This window comes from Periplaneta americana, chromosome 2, assembly GCF_040183065.1.
Source record: "Periplaneta americana isolate PAMFEO1 chromosome 2, P.americana_PAMFEO1_priV1, whole genome shotgun sequence".
NCBI classification, from domain to species: Eukaryota; Metazoa; Arthropoda; class Insecta; order Blattodea; family Blattidae; genus Periplaneta; species Periplaneta americana.
The window spans coordinates 188,718,935-188,742,017 of record NC_091118.1 but is presented as its reverse complement, the minus strand read 5'-3'; the positions used below and the strand labels follow the sequence as shown (position 1 = coordinate 188,742,017).

At 35.1% G+C, this 23,083-nt stretch overlaps 1 protein-coding gene across 2 annotated transcripts in view; it reads left to right on the top strand.

Annotated features, from left to right (window-relative positions):
- Positions 1-9,315: 9,315 nt before the first annotated feature.
- Positions 9,316-23,083, top strand: part of LOC138694952 (solute carrier organic anion transporter family member 74D-like) — a 60,139-nt gene continuing 46,371 nt past the window's right edge. For both annotated transcript variants that reach the window (XM_069819173.1, XM_069819172.1), the window contains exons 1-3: positions 9,316-9,995; positions 16,636-16,891; positions 20,827-21,051. In XM_069819173.1, coding sequence (XP_069675274.1) covers positions 9,645-9,995; positions 16,636-16,891; positions 20,827-21,051 — 832 coding nt within the window. In that variant the 5' untranslated portion in view covers positions 9,316-9,644. The remainder of the gene's footprint in view (positions 9,996-16,635; positions 16,892-20,826; positions 21,052-23,083) is intronic.

Genomic DNA, 23,083 nt, shown 5'->3' with positions numbered 1-23,083 from the left:
TTTTTCTTTTTGCGTTCAGCATGAGTCTAATAGAGCAATTTCTTTGTTTTTTAGATCTTTGAACATGTATTTATGTTAGGCGATTGTCATGATGGCCATGACTAGACCAAGATAGCCATGTGACTCCGATTTGCGCCCCTGCCTGTCATTCTCGTTAGTTACGAGGTCACTTGTATTTACAGGATGTGGTTTCGTCGTCAGCTTCATCCAACATTAGAACCTGATGAAATTTTGCACCACTATTAGGAGGATCATGCTTGGTTATGCAAATTGTAACAGGCCTATTTCTAGCAATACATTATTGTCCAGGCAACTGCCTGGACGAGTTAATTATTACACAGGTGTGCACGTACAATCTTAGAAAAAGTTTTGTCGCACAAATACTTCATAATTCCCAGAAAGGAGGCAGTGCGCATAATCATACAATGAAACAAAACTAATTTTATTACCTCAACTACAGTAGTCGTTCTCTTGTGAACCAGGTCGCTCGTCCTCTGATCATGCGCACAACCTCCTTTCTGGGACTTATAAAGTATCTGTGTGACAAAACCTTTTTATAAGACTGTACATGTATAAGCTACATGAACGAGTTCATTAAGACATTTCACATTGGGATTTCCTTAAATATCTTGTCAATTTTTTTTTTTTTGTAATTCCTCGTTTGTTTATTTATTTTTCCTTTATTCTCTGTGCCTTTTCACATTTTTGTGTTCAATGGTGATCTTGGTCTTTCGACTATTTTTCTTCTTCGATACACAATTTTTAAGAGCTTAGGTACTTGATATTTTTTTCCAGTCACACATCATCAAATCGTCGATATCTTCCAATCCCTTCTTCTTTCTACTCTTCTCTCTTTTCCCCTCTTTCTCCTCTCTCTTCTCACCAGCACTAAAAGTATCATCGGAATCAACAACATTATCTTCAATGTGATAGCTTAGTTGCCTTCACATCAATGCAAACTATCCAAAAATCTTCATAACTTTCCGATACCAATCGAAATAATTCTAGGGTACATAATTATGATGATTAAGAAACAAACTTCTTTCTCAATATGATGGGTTCCTATGAATTTTACATATGTCATTTCTTGCCTCTTCTTTTTCCTCGATTAATAATTCCAAAAACTTGCATCTGCACATATTTAATTTTAAAAGAAATAATTTACGTAGGCCTATATTCGTTTTTCTGATTTAATGGGACTGAGTTGCTCCTTCTCATAGTTTCACAAGTCATATCCATCATTTGAAATACCATGAAGAATTCACGTAAGAGGAAAACATAACCTTTACAATCGAAAGACATTTGGAGAATACTTTGGAAGAAAATTGGCCTTGACTGATTCCACTTTCTTATATTAGTAGCATCTTAACAACTGAGTTCTGCAATAGTGATGTAAAAATGTCTGTACATGCTGCAGGAAAGCTTAAATTTATATAATATATTCTATAATAATTTGGTTTGAATAAATCAATAAGGTCATGTGTAATAATTATTTAATTGTATAAATGCGTTTTAATCTTCGTACTCATTCCATTGCGTCCCATTTTCCTTTCTTTTCTGCTTTCTTCGTCACAGGTCTTTCAAGTCTCAATCCAGACGTCAGTTTTCAGAAATATACACACAAAGAAGGGAATTCCATGGTTGAAAAGTAGCTCAATTTTATTTGTCTAAAGAGATGTTAATTTTCTAAGTGGCTAAGAGGCAGAAAAAGAATTTTTATAGCAGTTAAAAAATCATAGTTCTTGGCTTGGTTGGCATCAATGAACTTCTTCGAATCGTTAGCATTGTATCCGATCGACCACTGAAGACGCCAGATGTTCAAATCTAAACTATCTTACTTTCCAATGGGAAATACATGTTTTTTTCTCTGGTTTATTATTTTCCAAATAGTGTGTACTACGAAGAATTACAACCATGAAGACAACATTCGACTTTCGAGGCTTCCCTGAGTTCTTCACTTGAATTTCACAAAATAAAATTTTAATGTTGGTTGGTTGTTTGATATCTAATGTTGAGCACTTGACAATGTTGTCATTGTTGACAATGTTGGTTGGTTGTTTGATATCTATAGTTGAGCAGCTGACAATGTTGTCATTGTTGACAATGTTGGTTGGTTGTTTGATATCTATAGTTGAGCAGCTGACAATGTTGTCATTGTTGACAATGTTGGTTGGTTGTTTGATATCTATAGTTGAGCAGCTGACAATGTTGTCATTGTTGACAATGTTGGTTGGTTGTTTGATATCTATAGTTGAGCAGCTGACAATGTTGTCATTGTTAACAATTTTGGTTGGTTGTTTGATATCTAATGTTGAGCAGTTGACAATGTTGTCATTGTTGACAATGTTGATTGCTTGTTTGATATCTAATGTTGAGCAGTTGACAATGTTGTCATTCCCTCTCTTTTACTACAATATTTAGCAGGAATACTGGAAAAGTAAGCAAAAGTTGAATAGTCAAGAAGGAGATCTTGATCGGTGTCTTCATTAAGATTACAAGAAAGGCACATAGGATATTCTACAATACCAATTCTGTGTAAATATTTATTGAACAATCATGGCCTGTAAGTAATATGAATGTTGCTACCGCAGATTTTCGTGCAAATTCAGTTCTTAAATTACATCTGCTGCATAATATCTTCCATTTTTCATTTTCATTGTAGATGATTTTCGAGTAATTTTGCTCTTTTCCTTGGCCAAAAATCAGCTGCCTCGTTGTTTCCTACTCTGCAATGTACAGTGATTCACTGAAGCACCTCCATTGCTGTTACATTCGATGCTACAGCAAGGAGAGTTGCTTTTGAACCTGATGGTACTGTACTTCCATATTAAACACGCCGAAGTTCTTCAAGAGCAAATGAAATTTCCATATAAATTCTGCTGATTCTTCTCAACTTCGAATGGAGGAAGTAACACCATTTTTCAATGAAACAAGACTCTGGGGACCGAGACACAGCGGTATATCTGTTCCATTAAACATGGATGAAATGCCATTTCCGCATGTTGACCTACCATGGCATGCATAAGTATCCCCTAAGTGCTGAAGAGGAGATATATTTGGTGGAATTGCCTGAAAATCTTCCCGACTTGGTCATAAGAACCCGCTATCCAACATCAGGTGACATAACTGCAATAACATAAAAATATGGTGTCTACATTAAAATAGTTATACATTTTGCTGCATCACTCTCCTATATTGGAGAGCAAGAGAGTTAATATTTGGGTTGCAAGGAGTAGTGAAGTGCATTCCATAACCTCTCCTACTCAAATCCCATCCTCACCTTCCCGTGGTGCAACCTGTTCTTAACAAACGAGGCTCTGGGGACCGAGACACAGCGGTATAACTGTTCCATCAAAAATGGAGGAAATGCCATTTCAGCATGCTGACATGTATGGCATGCATAAGCGTCCCATAATTGGTGTAGCGGGAATATGGTCGATGGTCTGACAATCCTCCCGGCTAGGTCACATGAACTTCCAAGCAGTTTTTGGGTTTGCGTGTAGGTGACATAATCGTCAAAACATAAAAATATGTCCATACATTAAAACGGACAGGACTATACACCAAGCAGGTTCTGAGGGGTGTAAGAGTCGGAGTAGAGAAGTAGGGGTTCGCCAAAACGACCGATTTCTTCTGCCCCTAGTATAGTAGATACAATACTAGTAGCAATAGTGGTAGAAGTAGTAGTATAGTCACAGTCTAATATATACAGTCACGAAACTTCAGTTGTTGAGGGTACTAGGAACAATAGACTGTGCCGGTACTATTTCGCATTGTCTGTAATGAAGCGATAGTAGCGATCCTAGTGGTTAGCAACTATCTATGGATGCATATTCCCTACGTATTGAGCTTCGTGACTGTATATACTAGACTGTGGTATAGTACTACTAATAATAGTTTTAGTTCAAGAAGTAATAAAATGGTAGGCTTTGCGATATCAGTAGTAACAGTTGCAAAATCAGTAGCAGTTCTAATAGTAATATCAATAAAAGTAATAGGAGTGACAATAGTAGTAGTAGCAACAACACTACTGTTAATAATAGTAACAACTGTAACAGTTCTGGTAATAACTATCATCAGCAGTGACATTACTAGTATCAGTAGCAAGAGTAACAGCATTGGTGCAATAACAGTAGGAATAGCTGCATTACTAATAACATTAGTAGTGGCAGTGATAGTACAAATAGTAGACGTGTAAATGGAGTAGGTCTGTAGCAAGATAAGCATTCTGTGAAATGGAATTAATTGCTTACTGAACCAGATATACCGTGTGTTCATTTCAAAATTCCCACCTTGAATAATTGTAGAGGTGCAGGGAAAACGATTTACAAGAAAAGCATGTCAAGTAAGTTTTCGAGGTGGAAGTTCAAAACCACTGCTAATTCAATTTTATGTTCCAATCCTTTACCCCTCCTCCACTTTTGAATTTCAAATTACACATCCCTATTATAATCCCCATTCGTTCGTCTATCAAAATATAATAATTTTGTCCATCCGTTTCTGAATTAGAGTCAGAAACATATAATTTAATGAATAAAAATAATATGATTACATGGGTAAAAATGAATACAAGCTTTTAATAACAAATGGCAATAGAAACAGAATCAGAACAATAGTTCACGGCCTACTGATAATACCCAAAGATCCTACACACGCGATATGACGTAAGATGTTAAAGCATGTATAAATAAACAAAAAAAAAAAACGCGGGCAATTACAAGACAACAAGAACTCCAGTCATACCACGTAAACAACAGATACATTTTTAGTACATACAGTAACAGCAAATTATTTCATAATATGATCTAATACCAAGTAAATATTAGTCCATTAAATTATACTTTGCTGGCTCTATTTAAGAAACTGGTGGACGATTTTTTTTTTCTTTGATGGGCGGATAGGGTTTATCAGCCTCTTTAAAATTATGTGTCTGAAGGTATGGGATGTAATTTAAAATTCAAAAGTGAAAGTGGGTGGAAATGAAGGGGAAGAATACAAAATCCAATCGGCAGTGGTTTTGAACTTCCCCATCGAAAACTAAATCGGAGTGTTTTTCCTCAAAATCTTGTCTCCTGCACAAGTAAAATTATTCAAGGCGAAAAGTTTTGAAATGAACACACGGTATGAGAACGTCAGAAATTGTGTTGTTTGTTGACACATACATCTTTAATCTCCTCACATTTGCAGAGCTTACGATAGTCTACAACCAGTCAGAGTGACTTAATATATTTACACGGTGCGTGTGGGGGGAGAAGGAGCGAAAACATTCTGAAAAGAGTTATATTATTAGTTTTATTAATTTCATTTTACCTCACTCACAGTCAGACAAAAGACAACTAATTAATTGGAAGGTAAGTCACTAAGGACTAAATAGACGCGTGTCGAATATCAATATAGGCCTAACTACATTTTATTTCAAGTAAGTTAACAAAGTGAATTACTCTGTATACATGGATGTATATAAATTTGTATTGAATTTCAGCAATTTCTGGCCAAATATTCTTCACGTGTTCATAAAAGGAAAGCGAATATGAAGTACTTAAGTTTCCAAAAAATAGATTTATTCATTACTCTGTCCTATAACAGCAAATTTCCCTACATTATTTCATCAATTTTATTGGTGTCCAGAATTTACGAGATTATTTATCAGAGAAATGTATAGACACATTTTTAGTTTTTACTCCGATAACAATAATTTTATTTTATACTAAAAAATTCTGCAGTGCTTGGAAAAAGTGGCATAAGTCAGTTTCCACAAATATCTTTATTAATTTATTGACAAGTTACGAAAAATCTGTTCGCTTGGGAAAAGGAAATCAAATCGACATAAACCAGTGTGAAGACAGTTTTTTTCCTTCTCTTGTAAAATTAACATTTTTGACTTGTGCCACTTTTCCCGAGCACTACAGAATTAGTCCCAAAATTATGCAGTGAACTAACGTAAAGTTAACCGTATAAATAACACGTCTTATTTGATTATATAGGTCTACGAGTTGTTATAAATTACAATACCTTCAGGCGTTAATTTGCACCTGTTAACGATATAAAAATGTTTAGGCAAATTTGAAATAATCGATTAGTAGTTATCATTTGAATAGAGACATGATAAAGGTCCTAGAGAGCAAGAACCATAATTTAGACAATAATAGTATTGAAAAACTCAAGATGTTAACCACGAACGATTTAGAAAATATGTCCCTCAAAAATCCATTGTTTGTAAATACAATAATAGCAATAATAATAAAAATAAAATAATAATAATAATACTGTGTGCGAGATTAATATAAATAGCTTATTACTCCTTTCATTTAAAATATTAGTAAGTCAAATTTGGATTATATTCAGTTTCAGCAACCCCAACATCTAATATAGCGAACAAGAAATGGCACTAACGAACATGTTCTTCCTCTACTTTCTCTTTTTCTTCTTCTTTCTGTTCTTCTTCTTTCTGTTCTTCTTCTTCTTCTTCTTCTTCTTCAATGTTCAGGTCTGTTCCGACTCGCATGAATTTTATAGTATCTCTGACTTAGGTTCTGGCTGATTTGTAGACCTACATCTATTATCAGGCAGTATATGTCACTTGACGATATGTGTCAGAGGAAGAACAATAAAATTGTTAGTATACATCTGAAGTCTGGTTAGTGTAATATGTAGCTAATCGGGGCGATGTATACAATGGAGAGGGAAAGGAACTCGCCACCTAACCCATTTATCTCCTGGCCTAGTTGCCTCATAGGTGGTGCCATTTTGGTGTCATTTGTGAGGTTCAAACTTGTCTTCGGAAAGTTGACTGAACAATAACAACGTAACTCTTCCATCACTTGTTATTCCGAAATAAAATTTCGACAACGAACAAAAGATACAATCTGCTTCTTTAAACGATGGAGTGAACGTGAAGAATTTGTTATAAGAAAAGTACCGGTACTTAATATATCGTTCATTGAAGATAAATCAATAGATACGCGTTTAAGGAATTGCTCCTAAATGGTAAATTAATGCTAAAATATGCAGCAAATTTCATTTTTTTTTTTTTTTGAGAGGAGATAAACAGAGTGCCGATGGATAGCACTGCTAAACTCTATTGGTCACATTGTGCTTTACCTACCCCTTTACTAGGAATGATTTTTCAATTTCGATATTCGTAGATATCATGACTCAGTTATGTGGTATCATCTGTCAATTCACCCTGCACATCCTAAAGGTCTCGTGGAGTCCCATTAGAGTACTCTTCCACATCCCGAAAAGCGCACTACGCCTTCTCAGACTGATGTCATCTATGTGCCAGTTACACTACTACATCACGCCACAACGTTTTGACTGACTACTATTGATATGATAATGAAATGAGAGTGGCGGTAGAATAATGCAAGGAAACGGGAGAACACCGATAAAATCCTTCGGAAGTTCGTCATCAAAGGGATTCGAACCCGGGAGCGTAGTCATCGTAAGTCAGTGCTCTACCATCTAAGTTACCAAGGCGCTATAATACTACCTTAGAACGGAACCGTCCAATATTGCCATCTTACACAGGTGGTCAACTTCAGATATTTTAATGTACATTGTGTGCATAAAGTCATAGTGTGGTTTCAAATGGTTATATAATTAAAATCCATCACGACAAAGATATGAAACTGTCATTAAATGAAAGAATAACTTCCCAAGTTTTTATCCTATTACGATTGACACAATTGCTTACCGATCGAATGTTTTCGATTGTGATCTTTAAAATGATGAACTTTTTAGACACGGAATCCATTTTAATCTCACGAAATGACCTCGATATGTTGGAATTATTTGCAATACTTCGAAATACCAAAACAAATGTTACCGTTCAGCAAGACAGTGCTCCTCAGTACGTTTCAGACGTAGTTCTGGAATTTCTAAATCAAACATTTCCCACAAAGATGGGTCATAGGGGACGAATGGATACTGTGGTCACCACGTTCCCCGGACTTCATTCTTAGCTTTTGCTTATGAAGTTATCTTAACCAAATTGGGCACGTACAGTGGTACCATTAATGACATAAACCATATTAAAAAGCCAATAAGATAATATGTCATCTGTCAGCCGTGATATTCTTGGTCGAGTGTGACAGGAATTGGAGTATTGCATAGTCTGCCGAACTACCAGAGGTGCCGAGAGCGAACTTCAGTGAATATAAATTAAAATCTTTGGTATTAGTGCTTTCATTAAGACGCTGCTTCACATTTCTATTATGTTTAGTTACAATTTAAAACATAACCATGACTTTAGGAACACGAATATGCATGCAAGGGATGTCCTGGTAAATTTCATTGAAACATTTTATATTGTTAAACTGAAAGTATAATATCAAAATCTTTAACCTCTCAAATAGAGTTACTAAAATATATGGAAGAAATACATTATAATGATCCGAAATAACACTTGTAACGGAGGTTAAGATGGAAAAAATGAGGATTTCGTATAGAACATGAGAATTTAGATTATAACTATATTAGGAAGTATCCCTTTAGTACAGTAGTGATGATAGACATTTAACAAGTCTAACACAGTCAGATATATAATTTGAGAAAGCGAGGTTCCAAATATTTGCGACGAAACTTACTAATGCACTTTTTAACACGTTTCACAGAGATTTATTTTGCAAGTAGGTCTCAACTAGAAAAATTATCTGTATAATACTACAAACAATTATTTGCGTTATAACAGACACTACTGTGTGATCACGTACTGTTCGTCATAAGATCGACTCAACTAATGCGAGAGGAGGGACATAGGCCTAAGTGCCGATAATTTATTGCATCGATGTAAGATACAGCCACTTTACAATTATTATAAATGGATCTTAATTGTTTGCTGAATATGATGATAGTGGTCATGATTCTTTAGCTCCATAATCCTTTATTTTTTAATCTTTTAATTGGCAAAACTTCATTTCTCATACTAGTTTATTAAACCATGTCGGACTGTAAAGAAAACAACTATCGCAATGTCCATATTTTATATGTTGTAGAATATTATAGTTTTTTTATTTATTTGAAAATTTTTGTACATTGGTACTATCAATTGTGCTTAAATAATTAACATTACAACAATATGAGACTTGTGGAGAGGGTGACGTCCATTAACGTTCCTCAAAGCATCAACAAATCAGTGTGTCTTTTCCTCTTGAGGCGACGACCAGGCTGTGCAGGGGGCAGGTTCCGAGGAATCTGGTTGATTAAGCTGTTAGAATGTGTTGACAATGTTGCATATAATCGTGTATAGGAAGAATGAAGTATAGTCTCTATTTTGGCTAGATCTATGTAGATCTGAATGAAGTGTCTCATTTCTATTACCATGGTGCTCCAGTGATTATCCTTAGTGCACGATTTTGGAATATTTGAATACGCTTGATTTGGCTTATAGAAGCCGATCCCCATAATGAACATCCATAGAGCCAAATAGGTTTGAGAAGCATTACATATATTAGCCTTTTGTTGGAAAGGGAAAGACAAGAGCTGGAAAGTATTGTTTTCAATTGATGAAGTCTGTATCTTAATCTCTGGAGGGAATATTAGGCCTATAGTATTGTGAAATTTTGATTAAATTAAATTTTTATCAATTTTTTTCTATTGTTCTATTAATATTATAGCTTATAGCCTATTAACCTGTTTATCCTATGGGATACTTTGTGAATTTAAGGGTTAATTACATTTATTGCTATAAATCAATTAAGCGTCCTATAAAACTACTATCTTTTCAGACAAATAAAATGATTCCTGACGAAAATACAGAAGACAAGACAACTAAACCAAGGGAAGATAACCCACAAGCTGGCGTGAACAGCTGTTTGCAGACAAATGCAGTTCAAGATGTGATGAAGCCAATGGAGACAACAAGCAATGGCCAAAGAGAGTTAGGAGACTTGATTCTCGATGAGCTGGCGAATGGAAAAGTGAAAGAAGATGTTGACGGCAATGAAGAGGAATCTCACCACGACAATGAAAATGATGAAGAAGTAGATCTTGAGGTAGAGAACATTTTTTTTCTTTATTTATGAAGTCATTAAGTTTACTACACCTTATGTCAAATTTACATAATGGACAAAACTTAATATCCTGACTCTCAAATAGATCAACCGTTCCGCACATATTTCGAAAGACATTTAGCTTTATGTCCAGATCTAAGGTATTATTAAAACTTATATTATATCCCAGGTATTTAAAATCAGTAACTTGTTCAAGTGGTGAGTCATTTAAACTATTTTACAAGGGACTGAGATTTTGGCTTGAAAAGCCATGACTTTCGTTTTCTTTGCTGATATTACCACGTTATACTTTGCCATTACCTTATTTAATTCATGCACTACTATTTGTAAGTCATCTTCTGAATTTGTTGTTATCACCTGGTCGCCCGCAAATAAAGAGTTGTTGCTAAAATATTTATATTAAAATACTTACTTATCCATTAAAATATTCTTCCATTCAATTATAGCTTAGTCAATATAAGTAAAGATTAAAAATTATTGATGAGAGTTGGCATCCCTGTCTCTCTCCTTGAGTTATTGTAATTGGGCATGTGCTTCTAGTGTCGTATCATTCTATTTAGGTTTTGCTGTCTATGTATAAACTTCTTGCAGCTTTTATAAAGTGTCGTGAGAATCCTTTATTCTCCATTATCTCCCAGAGTTTGCTTCTGAATACTCGGTCAAATGCTTTCACATAATCTACAAATACAATGAAACTCGATTTGTCATTGTTTAATTTTATATTTGGGTGCTTTATAAGTGCATAACTATTAGACCTAATTGCAGTATATGCATAATGTTTTAAATTAAGAAATACATAAAAATCAACATGTTCCTTATATAATTTTTATATCTACCTTACAAAACTATAAATTCGTTTGTATGAAAATTGACAAACAATGGAGTCTCGTCAAATTTTACTTTAATTGTACAACACACCAACAGAAGACGGAATGTGGGTAGGCCAAGAAAGTGCGCTAGAAGAGGGGGAGACCAATTGGAATATATTTTAATTTTGGGACACTGAACTATTTTTACGCCAGAACAGTTTATTATTATTATTATTATTATTATTATTATTATTATTATTATTATTATTATTATTATTATTATTAGGCTATTAGCTTTACAAGTCGTGAGCGCTTTTCGCTGCAGAACAAACAATAGTCTACTGTGCCGGATTATTATCAAAACAATTTTTTTTAACAATTATACATGTTCTTCCAAATTTTTCGTTAGATAATTTAAATATTTTCATATTCAGTGCAATCTATGTATTCTTCCCTGCGGTTATTCTTCTGTGGCTTTTCTAAATTTCCTTTAGAGTGAACCTCACACCGATTTCGGTAATTTTTTTCGAATTCATGTTTCCGAATGGCACAAAGAAAATAACTCCATTTGTTAAGCACGTGCTAAATCTAATAAAGAAACAAAATTACGTCTGTGAAATTACATCATCGCCATTTGGAAAACAAATACGTGTAAATCATACTTGTTACTTAAGAAAAGCAAACAATGCTAATCCTTCGAGATGGCAATCACTGATAGAGCAGTGAAGAATGCCACATCAGCAGAGTAGCTCAGACATTACAGAACACTAAGTTATAATTACAGATAGAAAAACTACTATGAAAATAACAGTTATAACATCTTATAATTACTAAAATAGATATTGGATTTTAAATTTTGTCGAACAGTTTTCTTTTATGTAAATAAATATATTTCTTGCCTGAAAAGTATTCAATATGATATTGCAGTAACAGCATGACATAGATGTTTGCAAATATTTAGGAAAACGTTCTTGGAAAGATTAATCAGGTATTTAAAATCACGCAAAATTATATCAGCTAAATTTATTACCTACTGAAGATAAGGGTATGTTTCTGTTTTGTTACGTGATGGTGACGTATTTCTTTTGTAAGGAAATATCTGCGCATGCAAATATTTAGGAAAACGTTCTTGGAAAGATTAATCAGGAATTTAAAATCACGCAAAATTCTATCAGCTAAATTTATTACCTATTGAAGAAAGGATATGTTCCTGTTTTGTTACGTGATGATGACGTATTTCTTTTGGAAGGAAATATCTGCGCAAACACTTCCAACGTGTAACTTGTTTATAATCATATTTATTATGATTTTATTATTATCACTTTATAAAAACACAACCATCACTATATGAGCACAGATATATTCTTGGATAATTTATTGTGCCATCATAAACAAAACAGATTTTAAATATCCGTAAAAATATTTCTTTCTTGTTTAATTAATATCTGTAACATTGGTGACGTACTTTCTTTCGAATGTAGGTTTACAACAGTGTCATCCTAACAATTTGGATACACATTTTTTCAATGAATAATGTTTTAGAAAGAGGAAACGATAAACATTTCCCCAACTCTAAGGTGAATGTCAGTCGTTATCGATCTTTGTTAAGCATTTGAATTATAAACAATTTTTGTATTATTAATTATAGAGTTACAAAAAATGTAATAGTACATTATGCAACGAGCCTATAATGGTAGTAATTAAGAAGCGAGTATGTTCGTTTATGAAACGAGCGCAAGCGAGTTTCATAATTTTCATACGAGCGTCTTAATTACCATTATAGGCAAGTTTCATACGACTTTTTATGCTCGACCATATTTCTAACATGAAATTATTCATAAGTATTCATGTTATGGTTATCTAAGTGAAGAGTGGAACTGACCTTCTAAATTGTGAGATGTGCGCAGACGCGAAAGTATTGATTTTTTCCGAGGGACGAATGTCATTGACCTTGAAATAATCTAGAGAATAACATGAACATTAATATTGATATAACCTGGAAATTGATTTAGAATTGAAAAACGAGATGACAAATTGAATTTATTTCAATATTATTTACAATTAACGCTAATTATTATAGTAACAAAACATAACCTTCTGCGACAGTATTGGATTTCCAGTATCCGTGACGTTTAGCTAATTGTCTTTCGATTGCATATCAGAGAATAATCGATACCGGTACTTGCGGTTTTATAATGGTACAATGGTGATTTCTCATTGGCTGAACAACTGAACTATAATGAATAGGTGTACTTTAATGAGGTGCATTAAAGGGCTACTACCAGGTGTATAATTACTACATTTCGGCATGGTCGAGCATAAAAATATAAAATATTCATCCTATTTTTTAAAATACAGAGTGATTCAAAAGTCCTGTTCCATTTTGCTGAAAATGTACACCAAAATTAATTAACTTCAGATATATCACTAGTGATACTATGAGGTAAAATACATACTAAATTTAAATTTGCCTCCCTTCCATTTCAAGACAAATTTCCCCATCGCTATATAGTTTTGACATGGTGGAAAACACATTTACAAGCAATAACTATAACATAAAATGGAAATCATTTGAGTTAATTCTTGAAATTTAAATACTATAGTCCCGTCGCTTTAATTAATTTCCGGCAGCCAATCACGTTGCAGGTCGGCTACATTTAAACGTGTGTATCTTGTGATTCGCTGATGAAGACGTTATGCATTTCCCAGACTCGATAAATATTTAATATAATCGCCCGCCATTTTGGCTCTTTCGTTGGCGTTCGCAGAAAGCACACGAGGACGTTATTTGCCGCTCAATTATTTGTTGAATTACAGTGCGTTTGATTTATTATCCTAGGAGCTACGACATGATAATGTTTAACGGTGTGGCTAATAGATTCCTCGTCTGGTAGCTCGGCAACGATAGAAGAAAAATGGCGAACGATACTACCTACCTAGACTTTATAGAGCCTTCACTTCCTAAGACGTAAGCAAAGAGGAGGAGTCACGCCGGGAATAACAGCGTCGCGACTATAGAATACCATACAACACAACCATTAGCGTCTCAAAAACATTTGTTTATAATGAAATAAAGTAAAAAATGTAAAGTTTTAAAAATTAAAAAAAAATCAAAATATGGAACTAATGAATCAAATTTTAGTTCTTTGTTGAAATTCAAATATTCGAACGTCACCTATTAATACTACAATGAGTATCTCGAAGAAAGGTTCCACTACTATTATTTCTAACAAAATCACTTTCAGAAAAACCATAACACACAGAAATAAAAGAAAATGGGAACAAGAGATCACGATAATATCAATAAGAATATAAAAATTGTTGTAAATAACAAAAAATAAAATAATTTTGAAGCAGGCGTACTCAGAAATGAAGAAAATTAAGTTGAAGATTGAAATTTATACACTGAAATTTTTATGCCACAGACCACCAAGGGGGTAAGAAAATCTCCCCAGTTGGATAATGCAGATTACATCTTAAAATATATTAATTATTTATGTTATTCTTAATTCAAATTCTTAGTAGACATACAACGGACAAATACGTGGAATTTAAAAAAGAAATATGGGGAAAAATGAAAATAACACTGAAAAATCCTGTCACTTTCGCTTTGCAAATTCCATATTGGCACTGAATGAGGCAAAACCATTGTAAAAATTATATTCTTAACCACAACGATAATTGTTTATACAAACGTGACACAGTTATAATACCATATGAACGAAATGCATATCGAAAAAGAATTTCTCTAGGACATAATGGTATCCATAAGGAACCAAATTGTTACCGAAAATACAGCCATTCAAAGTGGATACTTAGTTCAGAATAACATTAGGCTATACGTATAAAATGCTTTTTGAAAAAGAAAAAGATAAGCAGATTCGTGTCACTTTCGCTTTGCAAATATTAGCCCTGAACGAGGCAAAACCATTGTAGGCCCTAAACATTGCATTCTTAACATCAACAATAATTTGTTTATACATGCGTAACAGAGTTACAGTATAAACGAAATGCATATGGCAAAAGCATCCCTCTAGCGCATAATGGTATCCATATGGAACCAACTGTTATCAAAGATACAGTAATTCAAAGTGGATGCAGTGAAACTTCCCAATAGCGGACATCGGCGGGGAAAAATTAAATATCCGTTATTGAGAAGTGTCCGCTATTTAGAAAATCGTTAGTATGTAAACAGTACATTAAAATTTCTCATATATATTCAACATTATATTTTACAGTACAGTACAGTACAGTTTGCGAGATTGTTTACAGTATTCATCCAGAGAGAAATCGTACCAGTAAATGTTTGGTAAATAAAATAAACATCAGTCACTCTACCACTTCGCCTTACACAAATAAATCTAGAATTGCATGCTCAGTGTACGATTTTAAAATAACATCCTTGTTTTTCAAAATTTCACTAACCTGAGTTTTTCCCACATTAAATTTTGTGGCCAGCTCACGAACACTTAATTTCTCCTTCTCACCATGCTTTACAATATCCACTTTCTCTTTTAATGACAAACGTTTACGTTTTTGTGACATTTTTAATGTGACTGTACTTCCGAAAATTCAACTTACAAACTAAGAAAGTACGGACTGCTCACGTACAGTATCACAACTAACAACTGTGCTGCTTACCTTCAATAAAGTACAAGAAAGTTCAAATACACGATAATGATTGTTGCAAAGAATTCCGTTAGAATTCCGTTTAATTCACAACCGTCTTTTTCTTTGTTTTCTTTTACGCTGTCCATTATTTGGAAGTTTTAATTGTTGTTGGAGATACATTTCAGTGTCCGCGTCCGTTATTGAGAATGTCCGCTTTTTGGAAGAATTTCATCATAAGGGCCAATGTTATTTTGCAGGGGAATTTTAGAATGTCGGCTATTGAGAGGAGTCCACTATTGGGAAGTGTCCGTTAAGGGAAGTTTCACTGTACAGTAGAAACTCTGTTATCCGTGGTAATAAAGGAGGTGGGCTGAACGGTTAATTGAAAAAATCGGATAATCCGTACCATGAAAGATTTTGTAATTTCCTCCAAGGTTTTATATTTAACACGTTAGATAATGGATCAGAAGTCTACTAATTTAGGTAAGTCTGGTTGTCAACGATGGATTTTTAAGGGAACGTGTCTGTCTGTGGAAAGATAGGAATAATTGAGGTCTCGTGTTGTAGATTTACATACTTTATACACTCCAATCTCGTATTCTGATGGGAGATGAGCCACAGTTTCTCTTTCCCCAAACCACTCAATTTGTTAGGCCTACACTTTTTTTTTCGATACTTAGCACAACAAGATTTATTTTGACACACGTAGAAGAATTTTTTTTAACAGAAGTTATACAGTACGACAACTCGAACAGTAGACCATACTGCGTAATAAAGTCTTGTAAAATAACGTGGTAATACAATGTATAGTAATATTTATGCAGAAAAAAAAAGAAAGAAAGCGAGAGAAAGACAAACGGATAATCTAACAATCGGGTAAAAGGGTGACGGATAATCGGGGTTCCACTGTACTTACTTAAAATAATATTAGGCCTAAATGTACCATTCTAATATCTTCTGTATTGCCAGATATATAGGTTATTCAGAATCGAACTTCAAGGTGGACGAGAAATTGTCGGCAAGGAACCATTTTGTTCTGTAAATCACGACACGGGACACACAGATTTAATTAGAAGTAAAACATGCCTTTAAAAATGATTGATTATGCACAATTTATATATCAATCGATTTGAAATATTCATTAACATTTCTTTTAATCCAATCACGTAAACGAATAACTCACATTATTTTCGTTGATTCAGGACCAAACTCAGTCCCTAACGAATGGCGACTTGAAGAGGGATGGCATCCCTCAGTGGATGTGGGACGAGTACGAGGAGGACACACGGTGCGGTATGAGGGAGTGTCAGCCCGAATGCTTACAGCGGCTGGCCAGCAAGAAGGTCTACATCCTGATATACGGGCTGACCGGCATGTTCAATTACGCCATCCACTCCTATAGTAACGCCACCATAAGCACCGTGGAGAAGAGGTTTAAAACATCCAGCAGGACTTCAGGTAAGGAAAAGCTTCCTTGTTTTTATCCTTATCATCGTCATCATCATTATAATCACTAGGGACCGGATTTTTATGTAATTACATATTATATTCCTTTCAACCTAACCATATATAAATAACAAATCTTTGCGAATCTTGTAATTACCATTAATATATTAAAATTTGATACTACATATTTTTACATGTTTACCCCACATTACATATTATGGCTTGGTATTACATAAATCTACATATTTAGGGGTTTTATTCATTTTTACTACTCTGAAAGGAAAAAAAATTCCGCAGCAGAAGTTTTTTTTCTTTCAGAAGTAAAATTGAATAAAAGCCTTTTTAGGTGTGACAAGTACCACTATTGCTTGACCTCTTTATTTTAAATTTAGTAGACCTATACGGAAATGGGATTTTCCAAGCAATTAGAAAGTACGGTTCTCGGCTGGAATAATCCTACCCTTCTGAATGAGACAGAAATGTCACTTCTGAAACAACAGTTTGTAAATGCCTATAGTTTGAGGTTTTAGTAAGTACTTGTTTCTTACAGGAGCAGGTAAAATGCATGTGTCCCACATCTCCTCTCATTTTCTCCTAATCCAATAAAGCGAAACAGTGCTTGCAGTACTATTGTGTCATTCATTTCACTCAGTTCTCTAGTTTTAGTACTTACAATGTCATAAAGTGCAAGTGAGTTTATCTACTGCTTTTAACTAACTAAAATGGCCCCTGTATCTTCAACCCTAACGAAAAAAATAAAATCATGGATTGCGATGGACGAAGCTTTCACTACAGCTGGAAAAATAGTAACGTGTCAAGTGTGCGGTAAAAAAGTCGGGTGCTCTGTGAAATCACAACTAGAGAGTCTTAATTATCCTATACCTGCCAGATATTGACATTAAATATTTTCATGATTTTACATATTTTGGTACATATTCAGCTTATTTTTCTTACATAAATATGTAGGCTACATATTTCACACCCTGATATTACATAAAAATCCGGTCCCTAATAATCACCATCACCATATTACAGGTATACTCTACTTTCGTTATCATCACAGTCATTATCACCATCCCTATCATAAATCATCACCGTCCTTATCATCAGCCATCACGTCCCTATAATCACCGTCGTTGGCATTATAGTCATAGGACCTAATCACCGACCCAATCATCACAGTCATAATTAGGGGGCGGATGTTGATGACCTAAAAATATACTTAAAATGATCATTAAAATGCCTCTAAACTAATGGAAAAATGACGTATAATTAAAAGAAAATAACACTTAAATATTATTCACCGTACTCGCACCACAACTTCTCATAAATAAGTCGTCTTGTTCCAATGACTGCCCTGCAAATCTCGGAGAGAGAAGGCAACTTCCTGGAATTTGGCCAAGATAAAGGAAAAGAACATGCAACAAAATGAAGGTTTTAAGGAAAAACTAGGCCTATAGATTTTAATGAGGGTTTACAATGTGTTTCAATCAGGGGTGGTCCATGTCAGTGCCTTCATTCTCCGGCTCCTCCTCCTTCCGCGCTTCACTTTTATTACCAGATCTTCCAGATGAGAAAGTATGAATGACAAAACAAATTGTGAACGCAGCGTGCATTCTTGCAATCTTTGTGTTAAAAATACTGTTTACTACAGTAGACATCCTTTCCGAACCATGTTGAGGACACAACGTCCTATCCAGGACATGGTGAAAGTTTCCCCCCTTCCAAACATAAATTCTAAAGACATCCTCGTATCGACAAAAGAACAGTAGCGGTCAAAGTCCTCCTTAAAGTAAGCTGTTGTTCAAGCATTTTATATTACTTCCGTTCTGTGAAGTGAAGCCTTCAGTGGAATGAGGGATGGACTTTAGAGTCTGTTCTAAACTATAAAACTCAAACTTCACTGTTATTCACTTATTCCGTAGGTAATTACTACTAACCTATTTAGTTAGAAAATTATTTAATAGACCTATCGGTGAAGAAGAAAGTAAAATGCACTCTAAATTATCTAAAAGTTCTTCAAAATATTAAAAATGACCAAAAATTCTGAAAAAAAATGACCTATTAGTTAAAATGTCAAAAAAATGCAAAAAATTCAATTACTTTTTTACGTTGATATTAACATAGAAAGGATTTCTATATTAATAGGCAACATCCTAACGTGAAAAATAAGAAGATGACTTTTCATCAACATCCACCCCCTAGTCATAATCATCTTTGTCATTATCATTGCAGTCATCGCCATTGTCGTTATCATCATTGTCGTTATTATCACCATCGTCAGCATCATAGTTATCATATTTGTCGTTATCATAGCTTCATCATCACTGTCGTTATCATCAGTCATCACCAATGTAGTTATCATCATAGACATCATCACCGTCGTTATCATCATAGTAATTGCTACTGCAAGTAGCGTATGGGTTAGTTACTCGCTTGCCTTCGAAGAGATCGGATGTCACGCATGCGGTAAAGCGGTGTGTTTCCAGTACAATTAAGCTGTACTGCATTCCTTTACCTACCGCTCGCCCTTATCTCTACTCCGAAGCTCTCCCCACTACTCCTATTACTTCCCCTCTTTCGCGTCGCTGAGCTGTCAGGACTAAATATTCGGTATGTATCATATGATGAAGGATGGGTGGAGCGGAGAAAAATTCTTCAACTGGAATAAAGCGTCACCGCGTAGAGCTGAAAACCCGGGTTCGAGTCCCGGTGCCGGAGAAAATTTTTTCCGCTCCACCCATCCTTCATCATATGGTAATGTAGAATTCCTCCACGAAAATATCATGCATACTTTGGTACATCACAATAATCTACTGTGAAGGTAAGCAGTTCTTCCAGAGATATGCCTACTTTGCATTTAGGAAGAAAATTTGAAGGGCATGCAGAGGGCCGATAAGCTGATACAATAACAATAGAAGTTTTGTCAGGATCCGTCTGTGCTTATCTATTTAACAAATATATTAGTAGTTTACAATATTTGTCACATTTATTTATTTAGTTTTTTAACGTTTTCGGCTTGAGTAAGCCATCTTCAGAAAAAGTTTTTTGCCTAGGGTCTGTTGGACAGTCGGGCATGTTGGACACTCTGTACTTTAACGTGTTACCACGCCACTTGTGGGCACCACATTCTGCTAGAAGTCAATGACGGAAGTAGCCCCACTCGTGGCTACTTCCGTCATTGACTTCTAGCAGAATGTGGTGCCCACAAGTGGCGTGGTAACACGTTAAAGTACAGAGTGTCCAACATGCCCGACTGTCCAACAGACCCTAGTTTACCCTATATGAAAGTGGTACATATGTGAATAGTACAAATAAATGAAACAGTTGAAATGTGGAGGTGAGTGAACATACACAATGATTAAAACATTACTGTACTAAAACCAAGGGCTGTATAAGCCATGATCAAAAGTTATTAAAAGTTATTAAATACTAAAATCAAAAACATGTGCGATGTAGTTGCGATTAAAATAGGTTGGTTCATTTGTAGTAATGTCCAGATCTGACTAGAATATGATGAATCAACTGTAAGGGAAGAAAATAAAAGAAAATATGTATCAGATTGTGATAGACTACCTATGCCAAATTATAATGAGGGGTCATATACAATTCACATATGTACCACTTTCATGTATATAGGCATAAAACTTTTTCTGAAGATTACTTACTCAAACCGAGAACGTTAAAAAACTAAATAAATAAATGTGACAAATATTGAAAACTACTAATATTTGTTAAATAGATAAGCACAGACGGATCCTGACAAAACTCCTATTGTTATTTAGGAAGAAGTTATACCTTTATAGTTTCTAATCTACCAGAAATAGGAAGATTTTAAAAACCACCCGTTTTATATGACTCACTGCTTTCATGGAAACAGCCTGTAAAAAGGACAAGAACAAAATGTTCTAACATTCCCATAGACCTGAGTCTGTATTTACTTCCAGGATTGATGATATCTGCGTTGGACATGGGAGGCCTGACCTTCTCCATGTTGCTGTCATACCTGGGCAGCAGGGGGCACAAGACGCGATGGATCGCTTCTGGGATGATTCTCGTCAGCCTGTCCTGCTTCCTGCGTATACTCCCGCATCTCCTGTACGGGGCAGGGCAGGACGCTCTCGAGCTGACGCGGGAATACGGGCCCCAGGAATACAACTTCACCCACAGCAGTAAGTGCACTCAACCACAGTCTACTATATACAGTCACTAAGTTTGATATGATTTTTTGCCAACGATTTGCATATCTCGCGATAGTTGCTAGCCGCTTGGAGCGCTGTGAGTACTAGGAATAATAGACTGTGTCACAGCCATCGTGAACTAATACAGGCCGTAAGGCAGGCCATGTGACTCGCTTAACCCGACCACGAAAGGTGACGTTTCAACCATATAAATTAATTGGAATGCATAAAGAGTAACATATATTTCTCTAAAATGTAGTGTAATTGCATTAATAAAATTTAAAACAATGGTTAGGGGACACTTCAGACATAATTCCTTGCGAGTTAAGGTGTAATATTATTTTTGGTGTGAAAATTACGTTGTTCGTATGTGTAATACCTGCCTTTATTTCGATTAAATATTGCGAAATTCTTGTACATTCATTTATGCACGATTCAATAGTTTTCAGTTGCACAGCAAGAATATTTAGATACGTTGAAATTATAGGTTATGTTTACTGTACCAGTTGCCCCTTTCTGTCTAATTTTATAAAAATAGTGGTCTCGTGACTGTATATATTAGACTGCGACTCAACTATGTTGAGGTTCGACACACGACAGTTAACTAATGCACATTTTCATCTCATTTTACCAATAAAATTTCCTTAATTTTCCCCTCCTTGTTTCTTCGGTTACAATCTCTTAGTATGTTCTGTATTTTTAAAAAGCCCCATACACCAGAAACTTACCAGAGGCTCGTTTCACAACGTTAGAAAACTACAAATTAACAATTTACAAATCAAAAACAAAATATTACAAATGGTTATAAACTGTGTTTTACTGTGTCATTAATTTTTTTGGTCCTACAGAATTTATCTGTTATGTTATAACAATTGTTGTTAGACTAGACGGCATTTCGGAAGGCGGTTAGATTATATATGCGCCGCAGCATTTCTGGTATGTGACGTCACACGCTTGTACAGTAGAACCAATCAGAATCAGTCTATAACAAGCACTTCCCAAGTTAGTTTGTTCACGTGCGAGTGTTTCAATAAATTGAATAAGTAAAACTAACATTTACTGTGTTTATGTAAGGTAAATAAATGGAAGAAGAGACTGTAAAAAGACAAGTATTACACAAGCAGGCGCGGAAAATAGTGTTTAAGGTGTATAATTATTTTAAAAACGTTAACGAGCAGATCTTGATGCTGGCAGCAACGTTGCCAACATACAAGAAACGACTGCAGAAGCATGTGGTGTGGGATTGAGAATCGTGCAAAGAATATTGTTAGTGAAGGAAAGAGGGCTTGTTTGGTGTCATGCTTACAGTAATCAACGGCTAAGGTCATTATTGTGTTTTGATAATTTAAATTCTCTCCTGCGCTATTTGTATTGCACGTGCGTGAAGTACGATGTGGCAATGTTGTACGCTGCCTTACTCTCTCTATCTGTCTCTCTCGACGCAAACGCTAGCAGACAACAGCCTTCCGAATTGCCGTCGACTATAGAGGAGAAAAATTTGCTACGGCGTCCGGGATCAAACACGGGTCTTTGGTTGTATGCACCAACCGCTCTAACCACTCAGCTACGCCGAAGTACCATAACAGATAAATTCTGTAGGACCAAAAAAAAAAACCTTTACGTAGATTCTTCGTCCAACAGTGCATATATTTACTGTGGAATCCCGGCCACTAAGTCACTCAATTGAGTGCGTTCCTTGTATAATGGCAGTTGGTTTTATATAGGCCTAACATGTCAACATACATTATTTCTAACATGAAGTAAGACCACAAAGGGAAAAACACTAGAGGAGAGAGATTCGATCCGATGCTATGGATTGAACTTCGGCGTAGCTCAGTGGTTAGAGCGCTTGGCCCGTAGAACCAAGAACACGGATTCGATTCCCGGTGCCGGAGAGAATTTTTCTCCTCTAACAACAATTAAATGAATGTATTGTTACATCAGCTTCTTGTCTATGCGTATGACGTGAATATGTTAGCAGAAAATCCACAAACGATTAGGGAAAACACGGAAATTCTACATG